The sequence below is a fragment of the Cavia porcellus genome, unplaced genomic scaffold, assembly GCF_034190915.1.
Source record: "Cavia porcellus strain 051 isolate PalLab524CR breed Dunkin Hartley unplaced genomic scaffold, mCavPor4.1 scaffold_5, whole genome shotgun sequence".
Lineage (NCBI taxonomy): Eukaryota > Metazoa > Chordata > Mammalia > Rodentia > Caviidae > Cavia > Cavia porcellus.
Window position 1 is genome coordinate 29,042,842 of NW_026947488.1, and position 21,546 is coordinate 29,064,387.

At 44.7% G+C, this 21,546-nt stretch overlaps 1 protein-coding gene across 2 annotated transcripts in view; it reads right to left on the minus strand.

Annotated features, from left to right (window-relative positions):
* Positions 1 to 7,858: 7,858 nt before the first annotated feature.
* Tm9sf4 (transmembrane 9 superfamily member 4) overlaps positions 7,859 to 21,546 on the minus strand; it is a 42,505-nt gene continuing 28,817 nt past the window's right edge. For both annotated transcript variants that reach the window (XM_003476332.5, XM_063248539.1), the window contains exons 10-18: positions 20,499 to 20,631; positions 19,608 to 19,689; positions 19,436 to 19,511; positions 17,162 to 17,245; positions 14,785 to 14,960; positions 14,131 to 14,194; positions 12,769 to 12,888; positions 11,834 to 11,923; positions 7,859 to 9,748 (exon numbers count right to left, since the gene is read on the minus strand). In XM_003476332.5, coding sequence (XP_003476380.2) covers positions 9,599 to 9,748; positions 11,834 to 11,923; positions 12,769 to 12,888; positions 14,131 to 14,194; positions 14,785 to 14,960; positions 17,162 to 17,245; positions 19,436 to 19,511; positions 19,608 to 19,689; positions 20,499 to 20,631 — 975 coding nt within the window. In that variant the 3' untranslated portion in view covers positions 7,859 to 9,598. The remainder of the gene's footprint in view (positions 9,749 to 11,833; positions 11,924 to 12,768; positions 12,889 to 14,130; positions 14,195 to 14,784; positions 14,961 to 17,161; positions 17,246 to 19,435; positions 19,512 to 19,607; positions 19,690 to 20,498; positions 20,632 to 21,546) is intronic.

Sequence of the window (21,546 nt, forward strand, 5' to 3'; positions counted from 1 at the left end):
CCATCAAGACCATACACCATGACCAAGTAGCATTTATTCCAGGGATGTAGAGATGGTTTGATATACACAAATCAATAAATGTAATATACCACATCAACAGAGCCAAAGACAAAACCACACGTCCATCTCTATAGATGTAGAAAAAGCATTTGACAAAGTCCAGCATCCATTCATGATAAACACTGTATAGAAAACTGGAATAAAGGTCTTTACCTCAATCTGATAAAAGCTCTGGCAAACCAACAGGCAGCATCATACTAAATGGTCAAAAACTGGAAGCTTTCACACTGAAATCAGGAACAATGCAAGGATGTCCACTATCAACACTCCTGTTCAACATAGTTCTGGAAACATTAGAACAATCAGACAGGAGAAAAAATAAAAGGAGTAAGGATAGGAAAGGAAGAAGTTAAATTATCATTATTTGCAGATGACATGATAACTACATAGAAGACCCCAAAAACTCCACCAAAAGACTTCTAGGTTTAATAACCAAATTTAGTAGTGTACCAGTATACAAAATTAACACCTCCAAAATCAGTAGCATTCCTGTATGCAAACAACAAACTCAGAGAAATTATGGAAACCACACCCTTTACAATAGCACCCAAAAGAATGAAATACTTAGCAGTTAATCTAACAAAGGAAGTAAAAAGACATGTACAGTACCGTGAAAATTACAGTGCTCTGAAAAAGGAGATTGAAGAGGATATAAGAAAATGAAAAGAGATCTCTCACTCATAGATAGGAAGAACCAACATAGTACAAACAGCCATGCTCACAAGTGTTACACAGATTTAATGCAATCCCAATCAAAATACCATTAGCATACTTCACAAAACTAGAAAAAATATTCCTCAAATTCATTTGGAACCATAAGAGACCTAGAACAGCAAAACAAACAAACAAACAAACAAAAAAATCTCAACAACAAAAGCCAGGCAGGGGGCATCACAATTCCTGACCTGAAATTATTCTACAGAGCTACTGTGATAAAAATAACATGTACTGGGGAAAAAAACCAGACCTGAGGATCACTGAAAGAGATCAGAAGATGCAGAACTCTAAACACACTCAGCCACCTTATCTTTGACAAAAGACCTAAACACGTTCACTAGAAGCAAGATCAAATTATTAAAGCCTGTTTAATAAATGGCGCTGGAAAACCTGGCTTCCTACATGCCAAAGACTGTAACTAGACCCATGTTTATCACCATGCACTAAGCTAAAATCAAAATGGATCAAAGACCTAAATATTAAATCAGAAACATTAAATCTGCTGGAAGAGAGAATAGACAAAATTCCATAGGTGTAGGTTTCATGAACAAAACCCCAATCACACAAGAAATAATACAAAGAATCAATAACTGGGATCTCATCCTATTAAAAAGCTTTTACATAACCACAAAAGAAATCACCAGCAGGGCCAGGGATTTAGTTTAGCGGCATAAGCACCTGCCTGGCAAGTGTGAGGTCCTGAATTTGATCCCTGGTAAAAAAAAAAAAAAAAAAAAAGCATCAACAAAGTGAAAAGACAACTCAGAGTGGGAAAAAAATTTTAACCAGTTGTTCTTCAGACAAAGGACTCATAACTAGAACATACAAAGAACTGAAAAAAAAATCAGGCTCCCCAAATTTAAAGAACCAAACCAAAAATTATCCCTGACCTGAAATTATACTAGAGAGCTACTGTGATAAAAATACACACTTCCCTGATGAAGAAACATAAATGGCAAATAAATGTATGAAAAAAGTGTTCAACATCACTGGTTAGTAGAGAGGTACAAATTAGAACAACACTGAGATTCCACCTCACCCCAGAGAGAATAGCTACCAGTAAGAAAACAACCAATAACAAATGCTGCTGGAGGGGCTGTGGGGAAAAGGAACCCTTCTCCACTGTTGGTGGGAGTATAGTCTGCTGCAACCACTGTGGAAATCAGTGTGGAGATTCCTCAGAAAACTAGGATTAGAGGTCCCATTTGACCCAGTATACCCCTTTCTCAGTATTTTCCCAGAAGAATTAAAATCATCATTCCACAGCAATATATGTGCTTCCAGACTTCCCCAAGGTCAAAATGACTATGAAAAGAAAATGTTCAGGATACTGAGGCAGCCACAACAGTGCAACCAAAGGACACCACCAAAGGACTTGTACAACTGCTTCAGAAAGTGGCAAGAATGATGGGGTAAATATGTTTCAAATGATGGGGAGCGGTGCCAGGAATGGTAATGTGTCTGTCACCATAAATTTAAGTGTACCATATTTTAAAATCACACCTCATAGACTTAAACTCAGTCAAATCAATACTGATATTAAATATAAAGGATCTAAAAGCCCCAACTAAAAAGCAGAGATTACAAGACTGGATAAAAGAACCAAGACCAAACTATATGTTACTTACAAGAAACACAGTAAACATAAAAATGGAAATAGGTTACAAGGATGGGGAAAGATATATGCTAACATTAGTTAAAAGAAGGTATAATTTCAATATCAAAGTCTCTCTGTGTCTGTCTGTCTGTCTGTCTCTCTAAGACAGGATCTTGATATGTAGTTTAGCCTAGCCTTGAGCTCACTATGTAACCCAGGCTGGTCTCAATTTCACAGTGATCCTCCTACCTCTGCCTCCCACGCACTGGGATTACAGCAAAATAGACTTCAGAGCAGACTATTACGAGAGATAAAGTTATTCAAAGGCCAGTATGTACATACCAGAATACATATAGCAAGACTAAAACCCCAAGGAAAAACACACTTATGTACAATTTTAGTCAGACATTTCAGTATTTCTCTCTTCTTCATTGGTAGAACAAGCAGGCAGAAGCCCAGCAAGGTTATCAGAGACTTGAATGTCATCAGACAACTTGACCTGATTGAGATTTATTTTGCACATCACTCAAGAATTTAGATTCCCCATTCTTGCCAGGTGAACATGAACTTTATCAAGATAGATCATATTTGGGGCCATAAAAAAAGTCAAAAACTTCAAGTCACACAAAGTCTCTGACAATGGAATTAAATTAGAAATGAGTAACATAAAGATGCTTGAACCGGGCACAGTGGGCATGTGTGTAATCTCAGCACTCAGAAGGCTGAGACAGGATTGCTGCAAGTTCAAGGCCAGCCTGGGCTACACAGTGAGTTCAAAACCAGCTTAAACTACACAGCAAGACCCTGTTTCAATAAAACAAAACCAAAAAAGAACCCAAACCAAAACAAAAAAGAAATCAAGCTAGGTATGGTAGTACACACCTAAAATGGCAGCATTATGGGAACCTGAAGCAGGATGATTGCAACTTTGATCCCAGTCCAGGCAATTCAGTGACTCAGTGAGACTGTCTCAAAATTAAAAAAAACAGTAGGGCTGGGAATAGAGCCAAGTGTCAAGGTCAAGGGTCAAATCCCCAGCACACACACACACACACACACACACACACACACACACACCTAAAAACAAAACAAATGGAAATTAGAAAGTAATTTTGAACTGAATTACAATGAAAACACACACACCATAATTCTTGGGATACTGCTACCAGACTTAAAAATCCAAGAGCTGGGTACACTGGCAAGGATGTATAATGTGAGTAGTTGGGAAACTAGTAAGAGGATCTCAACCTCAGGGTGGAGGCCAGTTTGAATTTGGACTATATAATGAAATGCTACCTTCAAAACAAAACAAAACATTTCAATTTCCTCTTTTTTTTTTTTTTTTTTTTTTTTTTTTGAGATAGGTTTGGCTAGATAGCTTAGAATGGTCTTGAACTCACTATGTAGTCCAGGCTGGCCTTGAACTCGCAGCAATCCTTTTGCCTCAGCCTCCTGAGTGCTAGGATTATAGGCATGCAATAATTTTCTGCCTTAAGTTACTAGAAAAGAACAAATTAAAGACAAGAATATCCATGCTCACCATTTAGCACTATACTGAAAGCTGCAACCAGCGTAATTAAGCAAAAAATAGAAGTTATCCAGACTAGAAAGGAAGTAAAACTTCATTCCATTCAACATAATCCCCTATTTTGAAAATGTGGGATCTATAAAAAAAGCTGTTAGAAGCTAAAAAGTGAGGGGCTGGGGATTTAGCTCAGCGGCATAAGTGCCTGCCTTGCAAGTGTGTGGTCGTGAGTTCGATCCCTGGTACTGATAAAAAAAAAAATAAAAAAATAGCTAAAAAGTGTGTTCAGCAAGGTGTTGGGCTATAAGATCAATGTTAGAAAATCGGTTGTATTTCTATATACTAGCAATGAAAAACTAGAAATAAATCCATACCATTTATAACAGCACAAAAATAATGAAATACTTAGGAATTAAGTCTGACAAAAAAAAATGTGAAAAATTGGTGGCCCTTGCCTGTAAACCCAGGAATCAGAGGGTAAGGCATGAGGATCACAAATTTGAACCCAGCCCGATCAATTTATGTGTGTGTGTGTGGTTTTTTTTTCCTTTTTCTTTTTATTGGTACTAGGGATCGAACTCACAACTGCCTGCTTGCAAGGTAGGCACTTATGCTGCTGAGCTAAATCCCCAGGCCCCAGCCTGGTCAATTTAGCAAGACTCTATCCCAAAATACAAGGCCTGGGGAAGTGGCTGTGTGCAAAGCCCCTGGGTTCTATGCCCAATACTAGGGATAAAATAAAAGATGTGAAAATGTAGGTACCGACAACATAAGATATTGCTGAAAGTAAATGTGACTTAAATAAATAGGCATAACTTGCTCATGGGTTGGGAGACCTGACACTGTTATCAGTTCTTTCCAAAATTACCTATAGATCTGACACAATTCCAACTGAAACTCCAGCAAGCTTTTTGTAGAAATCAACAAGATAATTTAAAGACTCACGTGGGAATGCAAAAGGCCTGAAATGGCCAAACCAACTCTGAAAATAAATAAAACTAGAGGATAGTAGCAATTGATTTTAAGAAATTAAGTTGTAGTACTAAAAACAAGTTTTAGCATACAAGCAGACAAACAGATCAATGGAACAGAACAGAATTCCAGAAATAAATTCACTCAACTATGGATAACTGATTTTTGTCAAAGGCACAAAGGCAAAAGGAAAAGGATAACCAGTCTGGAAAACTCAGAAAGATCCTGTCTCAAATAACAAAAGGGCTGGGGATGCAGCTCAGTGCCGAGTGCCTTGGTTCGATCCCTAGTACTACAAACAAACAAAAAGAACAAGAACACAGGCCATGGCCATAGACTGAAAGAAAATCTTTGCAAAGCATTTGATAAATGACTTGTATGCAGAAAATATAAAGAATTCTCAAAATTAAAAAAAAAAAAAAAGAATTCTCAAAATTTAAAACTCAAATCATGGGGCTGGGGATTTAGCTCAGCAGCACAAAAGCCTATCTGGCAAGCACTAGGTCATAAGTTTGATCCCTGGTACCAAAACAAACAAAAAACTCAAATCATTCAGTAAAAGTGGACAAAAGACTTCAACAGATACTTCACCAAAGACATTACACATAAACAATCACATGAAAAGATGCTTAACATTACCCATTACTAGGGAAATGTAAATTAAAATCATGAGACATAATGTACCTATTCAAATAGCTAATCAGCCAGCCTGGGCTATACAGTGTATTGAAGGTCAGCCTGAACTACATAACGAAATCCTGTCTCAGGAAGAAAAAAAAAAAGAGGGTAGAGAAACTGGGACTGTAGCATACTGTGGAAGCGAATTTGATACAGGCACCTTAGGGAAGAGCTTCACTGTTTGGGTTAAACACATACTTATCTCATGATCCAGCCACTTCACTGCCTCTGTTGGTAGTAGCAACTTTTTTTTTTTTTTTTTTAAATGGAGATAAGTCTCCCTATGCAGTTCAGGCTGGCTTTGAACTCACTTTGCAGCCCAGGCTGGTTTCTAACTCATGGTGATCCTCCTGTCTCAGCCTCCTGTTGCTGGGATTACAGGCATGTGATACCACGCCTGGCTGGTAGTAGTAACTCTACCTGTAATAGCTAAAATGGGAACCCACTCAAATGTCCAGGAAAGGGTGAGTGGATAAACCAACTCCACATGATCGGATACAAAAGGAATAGAATACACTGAATGAAAACCTCAGATACCAATGCAAACTTACAATGACAGAAAGCTGATGAGTGGTGCCTTAGGATGGCGTGAGGAAACCTGCTGTTTTCTCTATGCTAACTGTGGTGATGGCTTCCTGGGCTTGTCAACCTATCAAATTTTGCAGTTATTTACATCAACAATGTATAATTTTATACACAGTGGTTGGAAGGAAAGACTGCAGTGCAGCTGGCCCAATTAGCTGATCCATCCTGCATGGACACCCAACAGGTCACGACTGTCAAAGGGCACTAAGGAAGAATCTGTCTCTGAGGCACATTTTGTTATCTCAGATCTTACCAAGATTAACAGGTTCCTGCTGGTTTGAGCACCAGTGATACTGTGTGACTGACCCATGGGGTGGCTTGTACCATCCAATGGGACCAACCACGCTGCTCGATGGGGCAGTGACACAGGCACCACCTGCGGTTGAGAGCTTCCCGGAAGAGAGAGATAGCAATTACAGCCCAGGTGTGAACCTGTTAAATGGACCAACATATGGCAAGTGGAACAGTGTCTGGACACAGAAAACACTCTAGTTGAGAAAGCTAAGACTGAGCAGGAGGAGGTGAGGTCTTACAGGAAATTGCTGTTTTTGCTATATGACCCTTTCCAAGGGAGACTGCTTTTTTGGTTGTTTCTGTTTTTTAGACAGGGTCTTCTATGTAGTTCAGGCTGGCCTTGAAGTAGCCTGCCTGGCCTGTAACTCACAGTGATCGTCCTGCCTCGGCCTCCTACATGCTGGGATCATAGGTGTGCATCACGACGCTCTGTTTAAGGGAGACTACTCTTTGCTCATCACCCATTCCGGGTAACTTAAGTGGGGCTGAAATTCACAGTATCCAGTACTCTTGGGAATGTACTCCATACTCCTGGACATAGTGATTGCCACAAGATATACAACCAGCAGTGCAAACTGGGTCAGACACCTTTCTTGGGATTTCCACATTGAACAAACATACTGAATGTATTGGAGTAGAGAAGGAGACGTCTTTTCCTCTCCTTGGCATACCAACTGGGAACTACAGAGTGAGGCACCATGCCAGCCCTCTGCCTCCCTCACAGGGAACACAGTTGAAAATGCACAGAATGAGTTCCCAGAGAAGCGCAGCAGAGCTCCAAGACCATCCTTTGAGCCCCTGGACCGAGCCGGAACTGAAGAAAACCCAATGTCTCTGAGCATCTATGAACCAATTAGTTCCATTTAGGACTTAGGTTAGTTTGACTTCAACTTCTTTCTTTCTTGGTACTGGATGTGGAACCCAGGGCCTTGTGTATGCTAAGCCATGCTCTACCACTAAGCTACATGCCCAACCCCTCAACCCACATTCCCTTTCCTGTCCCTGCCCGTCGCTTCCCTTTCCTTCTCCCTGTCTTGTAAGAGGGGGTCCCACCAGTGCCGGAACTACAGGAATATGCTGACCTACATTTCTTTTGCTTTAGTGGAAAGTTACTCATGATACAAGAGCGTGAAGTGAGTTGGCTGTACAACATTGGAGCTAGGATCAAAAACCAGGTCTGTCTTATACCAAAGCCCACACCTGATGGCGATTCCCTGCTTGTGGGGTCAGAGTCACACATGCTTTAATTCAGTGTGGATAGGGGGCTGAGTAAATAAGAGAGGCTGTGGACTTGTAGCAGGCAGTGAAGAGCAGTGGCCTGAGCCCTAGGTAGGAAGCCTGACAGGAGCATCAAGAGAAACTGCACAGCACAACCCACTTGAGGAAGCCATTAGACCTCAGACCCATTACCCTTAATGTGATATGAGACATACCAGCACAATGGCACTTTTATTTACAATTGGACCAAAAAAGGCATACAGGCATTTTTTAAATTAAAAATAATGACGATGATTTAAAAAGTCAGAAAAATTGACAATGTTTGAACCCTCTGTGGAGTCCATTTCCTCACTCCCCCCAAAAAGAATCTCCTATGGAGGGAAAAATCCAAGATTTGAATGAACAAAAGACTCCGGTATCATTCTCTGCTGCTTGGGTTCTTTCTTCTCCAACCCGATTCCTGATAGATGCTGCTTGGTACTGCAGAATCACTAGGAGGCAAGACTCAGAAGCTCACCAATTTGACTGACAGAGCTGGCAGAGGCCCTGGAGACTGGAGCCGTGTGTGGGTGTTCCTTGCTTAACCTACATCCTGAGATTTGTCTCGTGGTGGGCTGCAGCAAGGACAAGAGGCTATTATTTAAACCCTAATCCTGGGTGAACATAGTTTTACAATTTGTGAGCCAATGTCTGTGACTTGCACAGGTGGCCTGTGGCTGGGAAGAGCAGGGCTCTGCAGAAGAGTCAGGCAGCCACGAGTCTCCTCCTCTCAGCTTGGGGACACTGGACTTCTTGCTCTTCCTGGGAAATGGGGAAGGAATGACAAAACTTCCTTCTCCCAGGAGTTTTCTGGGTGTCCCAATATAACTCAGGTGGGAGGTGGGGGCATGAGTCTGGCTAAAAGAAACGAGCAGAAACACTGAGGCCAAGGGACTTTAGGGAGAGAAGGCTCTGGCCAGCCACCTCGAGGAGGGGATGTGAGGTCTCTAGGCCTCCTTGTTCTCCCCTGGAAGTGAAGCAGAAGGTTCACCACCAGCTCTTTGGAAAGATTGGCAGCCCCTGAAGAAAGAACTGGGAGCAGTCCTGAGGGGCAAGGGCCCTAGTGGTGTTAGCCATCCCTTCCCGGTCACAGGTGAATGCTTGGCTCTACAAATCCATGGCTCCGGATCCAGGGTTTCTTGGCACAAGAACAGTTCACTGCAAGTCTCTCCTCTTCCTCCTCCTTAGTTAACAGACTCCAGCTGCTCTGATGGGGGGTTCCTGCTGCCCTAGGGAGCCCGCCCCAGTGCTTCCAGGGCCTTTCCTTGTAACCCCCGAGTCTTGGGCTTGCTCCTTGTGAAAAGGTGGCTCAGAGGGCTGGCTGGAAGCTCTACCTTGGAGGCCTGGGAGGAAGCTAGGCAAGAGAGAAGTAGGTGGGGAGAGAGGTTGCTTGGCACTGAGGGGGCTGTCCAGGCTGGAATAGAACAGTGTCGTGGCATCCATGGTGAGGCTCAGAACTGTCACTGGGGCCTAAGCCTCTCCTCTTCTGGTTAGCTGTGGGGTGGCCAACAGTTCCTGAGGAACTGAGGTGGACACAGTGACCAAACCCAGTATTTTGGTGGAGTTATCCATCCTGGATCCATTCGTTTAAAAAAACTAAGGAAAAAAACCCCAAACCAAAATAAACCTGAACAGACAGGTCAGAGAGTTCCTACTAAAGGGAACTTTCTGAGCACTGAAGAAAAAAACCCACAAAAAATTCAGCCCCCACAAAACCTGTATAAGATGAAGAGAAATGCAAGATTTATCTACAGGCCCTCCCGCCCTCCACAAGGCCCCGGGATCCAGGAACACTGTGCCAGGAGTTAGATTCCGAATGAGCAGGAGTTATTTAATTTTGAGTGCCTGCAGTTCCCCACACAGGGTGGCTTCCTGTCCAAGGACGGAGTGGGCCTGGCCATGGTCCATCCCAGTCAGTCTATCTTCACAGCAGCGTAGATTTTGCGGACAAACATGTAGGCTGCATAGAAGCCAATGGTGCCCGTGAGCAGCCAAAAGGACAGAACCATGAGGGCAGTGTAGCCAAAGTAGAGGAGAGAGGGGATGAACTCGACGATGTCCAGCTGGGGCAACAAGGAAGGAGAAAAGAGAGGGGTAGATGCTTAGTACCAGGTGGCCCTGACAAACTGCCCAACCCCCCTCCCTCAGGTAGTGGCAAAACTGCCACCTGCTAGGGAAAGGGGCTCACAGACAACGGCTGGGCTTCATCTGTGCTAGGGCCTATGTACTGCCTTGGACGCTCATGACCTCGGGGTCAGACCCACGGCCAGAATGCTGTAAGCAGGAATGACTGACCACAGCAGGACCATTCCCTGATTATCAGTCCCTAGCACTGAACAATGCTTGGACAGCAGAAGGTACACTGGAGAGAGGTGTCTAAACCCTAAGGACCAGAGAGCCGCCATCAGCCTGCATTTCTTTCCCAAGAATACTTGTCACTTCTGTTAACATATCTCATGGTGACATTTATCTTGGGAGCATTTCAGACTCCATGAGTGGGATTCCTTTGTGATGCAAGGGATCTATCTGCATTGTTGTGCTGTTTGCTGGGGCAAATAGAGCTAATCTGGATTTTGTTACCAAGATGTTCCTAGGGCACCAGGGCCTGAGAGGACTCTCTCTTCCTGGGCCACAAAAGTGCTGGGAGCTTGGGGCTGGGGATTTAGCTCAGTGGCATAAGTGCCTGCTTGGCAAGCAGGCAGTCATGAGTTTGATCCCTGGTACCGATAAAAAGGAAAAAGACAAAAAAAAAAAAAAAAAAAGTGCTGGGAGCTCATAAGAAAGCAGTAACAATATCCCCAAAATTCTGATATGTTTTCTTTATAATTCATTCAAAATTATCTTCTAATTTCCACCTGTTTTGTGTGTGTTATTGGGGATTTAACCCAGGGTCTTGACCTTAAGCTATATTCCAAGCTTTATTTTTTACTTTGAGACAGAGTCTCACTAGGTCATGATTTGGGATTCTTTTCTAAGCTTAAGGGGAAAAGGTGCTATTTTCAGGCTCAAGCTCTCACCTCCTCTGTAAGCATCTTGTGGATGCTTAAGAGGTTAAGGTGTTGGGGAGGAAAGAGCAGGGCAATGGTCAAACCAGGAAAGGGATGAGCAAAAACACGAGTGGAAGAGGCCTCAGAACTCAACTGGCCGAAGGTCTCATTTCACACTGGTGCTGGAGGAAGAGGTTTTTAGATGAGAAAGCAAGCTGGAGTGTAAGGTGTGATGGGAGCCTTGATAAGACCCGTAATTTTTACTGGCCCAGCACTGTTTCCTGTCTTCCTCCTCAGGTGTTTTGTGGAACATACTGACTGGTTTGTGTTCCATCGGGGGCATTACTCTTCATATGAAACCTAAGCTAGCCTATCAGAGTGCACCATGCTTCGGGCCTGCTGAACAGTGAGTGAGAGGCAGGTAACCTGAGCAGGGCAATGACGTGTTCCCTGTGACTGACACACAATGGCAGAAGAAAGACATTCTTTTAGTCTTAAGCTGTGGAGCTAAAAAGAGATCCTCCTTTCTACTTTGTGTTAGGATCCTGCTACGGACACACAGCTAATGTGTGGACACAGAACTCTGATATTTTTCAGACCCTGGATCTAACTATGCCTGAAGCTAGGACTCCAATTTCTTAAACATTTATATCAACCGATAAAGTTCTCTTTTGGACTGGGTTCTGGTCACCTGCCAATCACGAGAATTCTAACTAATGTAAAGGATATATTAGATTTGTTCAGGATGACCTCTGGAGTAAGACTAAAGATCTGAAGATACAACTTATATGGGGGCAGATGGCAGTGTGACTCAAGGAAGACGTTTGTAACGGCAGGAGCTGTCTGGAAGGAGAAAGGGAATGTCAGAAAGAAGTATCTTTTCTGTCACTGGATGTGCTGTAGCAGCATTCAGCCCATTTTTTTTTTAAAGACAGAATCTTGCTATGTAGTTCAGGCTGGGCTTGAACTCACTATGTAGCCTAGGCTGAGCCTGAACTCATGGTGATCCTCCTGCCTCAGCCTCTTGAATGCTGGGATTATAGGTGTGTGCTACCATATCTATTTGGGAAAGTAAGATTCTGACATTGGGGTTTCCCTCCAGCATCCTCCTCTCCACTCTCCTGCCTAGAGAGACTGAGGGGCCCTTCAGGAGGGTGGTACCTTGTTAACAAAATAAAAAATGGCGTAGACCAGGACGTAGAATGCAGATCCCCCGGATACCAGAAAATTCCTCCACCACCAGCGGTAATCCTGAGGAGGAAACAGAGAGAGGTCACCATCTCCTGGCCCTCTCCCAGCCAAATTTTATAGAAGCCTGAGGAACTCAAGACTCTGCTTAAGAATAGTAACATCTGAGTGATGAAAAGTAGTGATCCAAGGAGAACTGAGCTTCATTCCTTCCCTTTTTAATTCATAACTGGCTTGCTAAGTTGCCTGGGTTGTCCTTGAACTTGCAGTTCTCTCTCCTCAGCCTTCTAAGTGTGTACAATCATGCCTGACAGAACTTTTTAAATTTTTGGTGATACCAAGGATTGAACCTGTAGCATCTCACATGCTGAGGGCTACCACTGAGATACATCTGTAGACCTGAAAATTATACATTAAGCAATGCTTCCCATATGCTGGGAACCATTTTAAGGACTACAGTTCAGTCAGCTCATTTTGCATTGTCAGCAGCCTCCAAGTTACGTCTGTTACTATCCCTGTCATGCTAAACAGCAGTAGAGACTGAGCAACTTGCTGACTATCCAGAGCCACTAGTGGAGGACCCAGATTCAGGCTGGCCTATCTGTTCTGAGGAGCTGGCCCCCAGAAGGAGAGCAGGTCACCAATCTGCACCAGGCTGCTGGAGAAACTAACACTGGAGTGGACTTGGTACTGATAAGCCTATAGTCCTTCATCAAATTGTGGTGACTACCCCACACAACCATGTAGTGAAGCTGGTATGGTATCATTAACTGCAATGCACAGCTAAGAAATGAGAGGTTTGGAGAGGGAAGCAACTCAACTGCCCAAGACTCAGCCTGAGTCAGGCACCACCTGGAAACCGAGACCTTGCCTCTTCCCCTCCTCAGTTCCCGGTCCATTCCCATTACCTCTGCACACAGCTGGAAGTACACCATGACGATGCTGATTTGTGAACAGGATACCACCAGGATGATGAAAACAAGGAACAGGAAGCCAAATAGGTAATAGAACTGATTCTCCCAGATTGCCTGTGGACACACCAGAGCAAATCTTCAGCTGGCCTGTCTCTGCTCAGTGGTGCCTTCCCCACATACTATCTTGTCACCAGAGCACGAATGGAGAAGCCATCAGGCTACTATCTGGGCCTGTGGGCCTGGTATATGGCTCTGACTGGAGCCACAATGTTCTTAGAGAGGGGCTGGGGTGTGGCTGACCCCGCTCTGAGTGGGTCCCAGTCTGAAGGTGGCAGCATGTAGGAAAAAATCAAAATATAAAGCAGCCTCCACCGCTCAGTAGCAGCTTACCACATGGCAGGCACTGTGTTACACTAATCTCTACCTGGGAGCCTATGCAAACATGACCTTGTGCAGCTAAGGAGGTGAAGGCTAAAACAGGCCGGGCACATAGACTGGAGAGAGGGGGTCTCCTTGGGAAATACACAGGGGCCAAAGGACAGCCAATTTAGGCAGGCCTGAGTGTGCCAGGGTCCCAGCAGGGGAGGGCTGGGCCATTCCTCTGGAAAAGCAGATACCTGTCTAGCACTGACTGGGGCATGGCACCATCTGTGCTAGACATGGGGCTTGGGTCACCACACTTATAGAGCTCCGAGGAGTCCTCCTGCCAACTCTCATCTTGGCACTCCCAAGTAGGAGTAATGACTTCACAGCAGCAGCATTTCCTGAATACCAAGGCCTTTACAAACCACAAAGACCAGACAACGGGGATCATTTGCCCCATTTGCCTTAAGTTTTGGGTAATGTCAATAGGTAGATGGGAAGGGATCTGGGTGTGGTGATCCATGCCTGTGATCCCACACTCGGAAGGCTGAGACAAGAGAATCACCAAGAGATTGAGGCCAGTTTGAACTACACAGCAAGTTCAAAGCCAGACTAAACTACAGTTAGACCTGCGTCAAAATCTACCCTCCAAAAAAACTAGAAAAAAGAAAAAAGGGAAAGGACTCAGAAAAATACAGCAATGATCTTCAACATGGGAGTGAGTGATCTGTAGTATTAGTGAAGGAAATTTCTTGTTCTGAGCCCTTTCCAGGCACCACACCTTGCATAGATGGCCTGTCTCCTTCACCTTGCAAAGTTGTCCTGGCAGGCAAACCTGTTACTCAATTTCAGGCTGTAGAATGGGCATATGAGAGGTTAAACAGTGTGCCTGCAATTTCACAAGCAGTAAGAGGCAGTGCACCTAAGTGAGAAGGAGAGACCAGGCTGCAGGCACAGATGCATGGTGGGGTGGGGACAGGCAGCGGTACTCACACTGAAGATGAAGAACAGCTCGATGAACATGGCGCCAAAGGGCAGGATCCCAGCCATAAGAATGCTGCGGAAGAGTACAACGTCAACATTGCCCGAGAGCTGGTCTGGAAACCCAAGCTTCCCCTCTCCCACAGGTGACATGGAGAGACAGGGCCTATGCTGGTGGGAGTGAGGGGCGGGCGCTAAGTCCTCTGCTACTGAGCCACTACAACATCTTTTTTTTTTTTTTTTTATCGGTACCGGGAATTGAACTCAAGACCACACGCTGGCAAGGCAGGAGCTTATGCCGCTGAGCTAAATCCCCAGCCCAACTACAACATCTTGAGAGGTAGGCAGGATGGGTACCATTCTCCACAGTTTGGAGGTGGGAAATCAGTTCAAGTGATTGTATTAAACAGTCTCACATACCCTCTATCTTTCCCTTCCCCTGTCCTGCTTTCCAGGCTGGCACCAAGCCTGCTGCATCCCTGTCCTCTTTGTTATGGAGGGACACTGAGCTTTCACCCAGTCTACTAGCGTGGCTGTGGCTGCTGCACTGGTTGCAGCTCCTTGTGAGGACACCCTCTTCCGTGTTCTCCTAATTTGTGGCTCCCAGGAATGCTGGCCCCACACACTCCAAAAGCCCTCTGCTCTTGATCGCGCCAGAAGACTCACCCCACAAATCGGTTCATGTACCACCGCTGCTCAGGGATCTGCCGGGGAATCTGGTTGGTACGAACAGGGTTGTCATATGGTTGCTTGCGGAAGCCGAAGTAGTAGCCCAAGTAGACGAGCGGCAGGGAGATCCCAAACCACATGCAGAGCAGAGCAACCATGGTAGGAAAAGGTACCTGTAGACACACTGCTGTGAGGACCTCACCAGGCCCTGACGCCCAGCACAGGGCTACGTGAGGGCCAGGGGCCTTTTGGGCTCTATGCAAGTGCGGCAAAGAAGGTCCTGTACATAGCCTATCCAACCCTGAGATCCTGGCCAGAATCTCGTGGGGCCAAAAATTTCCTCAGAGGAAAGCAGAATGCAAGTGGGGAGGAGGATTGGGCTCCTGAGGAAGAAGAAATCTCAGCATGCCAGAATCCCACCATCCGGGGAGGAAGTAGAGAAGAGGGAGAAAAGGGTCTGAAACCCTAAGGGGACTTACAGGGTCCAGAATAGAAGAAAATACCATTAAAAAAGGAAAAAAGAGTGCACGAAATGCTCCTAATTTGGTTGACAGAATACCGCAATGTATGTCTAAGTGCAAAAAAGTAGGTTTAACACTGTATATATAAAAGAATTCCATTTTATTTTTTGTTATTTTATTTATTTATTTTTATCTTTTTGAGTCAGGGTCTCTCTGTGGAGTTCAGGCTGGCCTTGAACTCACTTTGTAGCCCAGGTTGGTCTCAAACTTGCAACGATCCTCCTGCCTCAGCCTCCCAAGTGCTGGGATTACAGGCATGAGCCACCATGCCCGGCTTATTTCATTTATTTTAATATAGGGTTTCCCTTTGTAGTTCAGGCTGGTCTTGAACTTGGTAGCCAAGACTGCTCTTGAACTCATGGCAATCCTCTTGCCTCAGTTTCCCAAGTGCTGAGCATTATAGGTGTGTGCCACCATGCCTGGCTCAGAAGAACTGTATTTTAATAAAAACATTATATATATGAGCACCAGGAAAGACCTATACCAAGAAGTTAACACTGTTTCCTTGGATGGGATATGAGCGAGAGAACTGATTTTTCATTTTCTGTATGGTTATGACTTTTGTAAGACTCACATGACATGGATATGGTGATGCAGGCCTATAATCCTAGCACTGTGAGAAGCTTTGCAAGAAAGACAGAAACTGTGAGCCCAGCCAGGGGTACTTGGTGAGACTCTTGTCTCAAAGTTTAAAAAAAAAAAATGGGGAGGACAGCCTGAAGTCTCATGGTCAATCCCTGGTTCCACCAAAAGAACACAACACAAACAAAAGAAACCATACAAAAAGGAAAATTATTATTATTATTATTTTGCTTTGGTTTTGGTACTAGGGATTGAACTCACAACCTTGTGCTTATCAGGCAAGCACCTGAGCCATTGAGCTAAATCCCTAGGAAATGTTAAGATTGTAAAGTGTTTAGAGCATTATTTTTTACAAAGTACCATGCAAATGTCTGGGTTTTTCAGTAAATTACTAATCTATTTTAAATAAATCTATATGGAAACAAGACTGAAAGACTTAAAAATCAACAAAATATCTCTAGGTGGTTGGATTATAAGTTATTTTTAACTTCTTTTACTTTTCTATACCTTCCGAAATTTCTGTAAGTATCTGAAATGTACAGCTGGCAATCTGCAGAAAAATGCTGGAGAGCAGGGACACAGGTATAAAAAAACCAGAAAGTGAGAGGTCAGGCAGACCTTGTTTCTGGAGGGCGGCTTCCACAGCCCCTCAAGGCTACTCCTCTGCAGCCAGAACTCGCAGCCTCACCCAGGAACACACAGGCACCCGCAGATGGAGCACCACTGACAGCCCTACCTCTACCACAGCTCTGCTAGCTGACCAAAGCCTCCATTCCTCCATCTACAAACCAGTTTAAAACCCTAATCAGTGAATCCTAGACAGCTGCTAGCAACATAATGGACTGAGGCTGGTAGGATCCCCACTCAAGGATCGGACTACCTGGCCCTCCCCATCTTCTCTGCCTCTACCTCCAGGGGCTGGTGCTGAGGGGTGGGACTCAAGGAGAGCCTTATTTAGGGACACTGACCCAATTAACGCATTCACACCATGGCTGAGACAAAGGGGAACGCCCCAGATGGTCTTTGGATTATGGAAACTTCCCTTTAGAAAAGTGAGCTTTGCCCAGCTGTCTCAGAGCTCATAGAGGCCAGAGCCAGGACGTGGGCAGATCATGGGCAGTGCTGGGGAAACCCCAATCAGCCCTCCGCCCTCAGGGCTGGGAACAGAACTCTGGGGACTCAGAAAAGGGAAGGAAACAATGGGAAGTGGTACTGGGGAGTGGGACAGTGACAGTCCCCTTCCTGAAGAATGACAGGGTGAGGACACTTACCGCTCCTGATGAGTGTTTTCCCCAGATAAAGCAATTCAGTACGAAGCAGATGCCAAAAACCACACCAGGGTATAGCGTTGCCGTCTGGGAACAAGAGAGACCAGGTTGGGAGGTGTATCCAGGGACGTTCCTGCTTGAACTCTTCCTTGTCCGGAAGGCAAACTCAGCTCAAGACCATTTTTCCTGCAAACATCCACTGGCCCAGAACTAGGCAGGTCTCTGGTCTACTCCTCTCCGATCCCTGAAACTGCACCTGCCTTGCTTCCATCCCAGCGTGTAATTAGTTGTCCCCAGTTCATGACGCTTCTACTGAAGATTTTCTTTACTTTCTGGTGTGAAAGTGATATGAATTCTGTAGAAACTATACAATATTTGGAAAGTTATGTACATTAGATGCATTTTCAACTCAGGATATTGCCAACTTAGAATGGGAACACTGAGAAATATAATCCCACTGTAAACTGAGGAGGATCTGTATGCATTTTGCTACCTCATCAATGGCTAGTAGACTGATTTAAGCTCCGTGGGAAAATTGCATCCACCACAGTCTCTGATATACTCCCACCAGAAAACATAGGAGCCACTACTTGCTAGAAAAAGTTGCTGAATGCATGAATAACAAAACTTCACAAACCCTTATATCTGGACCCCATCCCAAAGCAGTTGGAATGACAACTAAGCTTTAATGAGTCTTAGGAATGGCAAATGCTGGACTCTGCATGCTTTACCTCACCTTATCCTCACTATGTGTTTGGAAGGGAGTAAACACTAACATTATTCCTTTTAAAGACAAGGACACTGAGGCCCAGAGACATTAAGTGTCACTCCTGCCCCACATCTTCATGTAGTTTGCCAAGGGTGGAGCAGTGGTTCAAACCCAGGCAGTCTGGGCCATGGATTTAGCTCAGTGACATAAGTGCCTGCCTGCTAAGCGCTAGGTTGTGAGTTCGATCCCCGGTACCAAAAAAACCCAAAACCCCAGGCAGGGGCTGGGGATTTAGCTCAGCAGCGTAAGCGCCTACCTTGCAAGCAGGCAGTCATGAGTTCGATCCCTGGTACTGATAAAAAGGAAAAAGACAAAAAAAAAAAAAAAAACCAACCCAGGCAGTCTGACTTGAGAACCTAACTCCTGACCTACCGTGGTATATTCTAGTTTGTTAGAACCTTCTGGGCTGGTATTCAAACACAGGAAACCTCAGCTCCAGATTTACACTTGAGTCTTTCTACGTACTGCCCATGATCACTAGGACCCTCTGTAACCTGGTACCCACCCTCTGCTGCCAGGTTCACCTCAGTCTCACTGCCCGTCCCACCTAAGTACTATAGCATTTTCCTGTTGCTGGGCTTTTATACAGGTATTAGCTTCCTGACACTAATGCAATACCAGGCCCTACATCAGTCCCTTTCTACCCATGCAATCCTGGGAGGTAGATGCAACCATCTCCACTGGAGAGACAGGAAAACAGGCTCAGAGGGCTATCCATGATGATCAGACCAGATAGGAATAGAGCCAGGACTAGCACATGGGCAGCTGTCAGGACCAGGAGCTGAGGCTCTTCTGCTAGTTCCTTCCTTCCATCTAAACTTTCTTCTTCAAAAACCAGCTCAAACATCACTTCCTTCTTTCCTTTGTGTCCTCTCACTCTGCTGAGTAGCAGGGAATTCCTTACCTGCCTTGCTGGTACATGTACTGTGTTAGATCCAATAATATGAATAGGACAAAAACTTTGCAAGAAGGGGCTCAGGGATCCCTGGGAGGTGGGATGACCCCAAGGTTCCATTTCTATGGTCTTCTGATGCCAAGATCTTTCCTCATTCCCAGTAGGAGGGAAGGGTAGAAGTCATCCTCACTGGAGAGCAACAGAGGCACCAAGTCCAGAAGACAGGCTGGCTGTTACCTAAGCCTGGCCTCTTCTGCCCTGGCAGGCCATTCTCACTAGCCTATTGGGAAAAAGGGTTCTCCTGTTGCCTTGTTGACCAAAATCCTGTCATTCCTTCTATGCAAATCCTCTATTCCATCTCTTGCGTGAGCCATCCAAATTCAAACCTCTCATTTTACAGATGGTCCAACTAAGGCCTGGAGACGTCCTGATGTGAACCTCTGGGTAAGGACCAGAACTGCCGACACCTGGGTGCAAAGCCCTTTTGCTCCATCACAGTGCTGCTCAGTCTCCAGTCTGAAAACCCTCCAGAGAGACTGACTACACTTCTTCTGGGAAGTCTGGCAAGCTTTTCAGATTCACTGAATGCTGGGAAGGGGTTTAAGACACTTACACAGAAGGCTCCTTTCTTCCATCGATGGCCTTTTAGAGTGCGGTACAGACGGCCAGCAGAAAATCCACCAAACACCCTGTGGGAAAGGGCAGGAGTCCACACTGCAGGGGCCTGTTAGTGGGACACGAGGTGTAGTACGACAGCCCCTGGGAGCCTGCTCTCACACACCTACCCCATGAACATGAAGAGAAAACAGGCTGTTGTCATCAGAGCTCCCCGGCTGGAGGGCGACAGCATCCCAAGCATGGCCACGACTGTGGGGACAGGGGAGACAGTCAGGCTGGTGATCACCAGGCTCCAGATCCCACGTGAGCAGGCCGGCAGCACCCTGGGCAGAAGGAGCTAGAAGAGGGTCCCTTGTCCTCTGCCTTCTCAGTAACATAGTCCATTCCCCTTTATAGGGAAAGACTATGTCTTAGGTGGAGTTCAGAGGGTTCTGACAGCTACTGGGCTAGACAAAGTGAATCTCAACTGCAGTTTCCAGTCCATAAGACACTGAACCTATCTTCTCAACTCTGCAAAGTGGACACTGGTTTCTCTATTTCTTAGACAAGGGAACAGGCTCAGAAACGTTAAGTCATTTGCCCAGAGTCATAAAGCTTAGAGACGTGAAGTTAAAATACAAGTTTAGGCTGACTGATTCTAGAGTTGTCCATAACTACTATATATTAGTGTTTTTCACTTTGTGTTAAAAAAAAAAAAAAAAGACCAAGTCTAGGACTAAGCCTGGAACTGACTTTGGGTCAGTCATTTAACCCGACTACAAAAGGCAGCCAAGCTCACAATGCTGTGTGGCCTCTGGACAGGGGACATGCTGGCCTCTGTGAATGGAGCAGAAAAGCTGCAAGGAGGATCAGTATTCCCAGGGTCTAGGGCTGCTGCTGGGACAGGCAGCTGTTTGGCCCCAAGAAGCTGATACATCTGCTTGGTGGAAAGTGTTTGGCCCTTCTCCAGAGAGGAAAGCCCTTCCTCTTCTCTCACAGTACATGGAGAGCTAGCCGTGTGTCATGATCAGACAGGCACATTCCTCTAGGCCCCTGCACCAGCCAATTGGGCCACTCACAGATGACGATGAGGATCATGCAGAAGAGCTGAATGCCTGAGCCCAGCAGGGAACTGAGGATCATGGGATACTGGGGCGGCCTGAAGACGTCACCATGTACCAGCTTCCACCCAGATTCCTCCATTGTGTCTTCCTGCAGCAAAGGGCCAGAGAATGAGAAAAATTTGTGAGGATGGGGACAGCTCCTGCAGGGACTATCCTCAAGGGCACAGGTCATCCGACCCAGGCTGAGCCTCCCCTAGGTATCACCCAGCTCTGCATGACATAGGAGTGCCACATTGGAGGCCACAAACACACTTGTAGCTGTGCAAAAGGAGTCTCCCCAATCCTACGATCCTAGTATGAGGAAAACTCATGTAAACATATCAATGTTGACTTAGTAGTTCTTTTTTTTTAAATCAGTACTGGGGATTGAACTCACAACCACACACTTGCAAGGCAGGCACTGATGCCGCTGAGCTAAATCCCCAGCCCTGACTTAGTAGTTCTAGAGAGGTGAGACAGACAAGCTATTTATTTTCTGATTATTAAAGAAATATGTATTTATTTGCATAAAAAAGCTTAAAAACTTTGGTATATGTCATGAAGCTTAAATGAATAAAAATATAAATGTTTCATGTAGAAGAATTTAAAAATATAAAAATGAAAAAAGATAATTAGCTATACTTAAGTAATTTTTATACATTAACATAAAATAATGAAACCACTATCTTATTTCCTTTCTGGTCCTTTAGGTATGTTTATGTGCCTATGTATGTGTTTTAAATAATAAAATGTGGATCATATTGTGTACTTAGAAGTTTTCAGATGATGTTTGTCAATGTTTCCTTAATGTCAATAAATATACTTTGATATAATAATTTTATTTCAAAGCTGGGATTGAAATTTTACTTTGAAGCTGGGATAAATATATCTAAGACCCAGTTTTTGGATTTCTGATTCTTTCTTTCAGAAAAACCTAGAATTACTGTGCCAAAGAAAGCTGCCTACTTTACAGTCCTTGAGATGCACTCCAAATTGCTTTTCAGAAAACTGCCAATTTAACCTT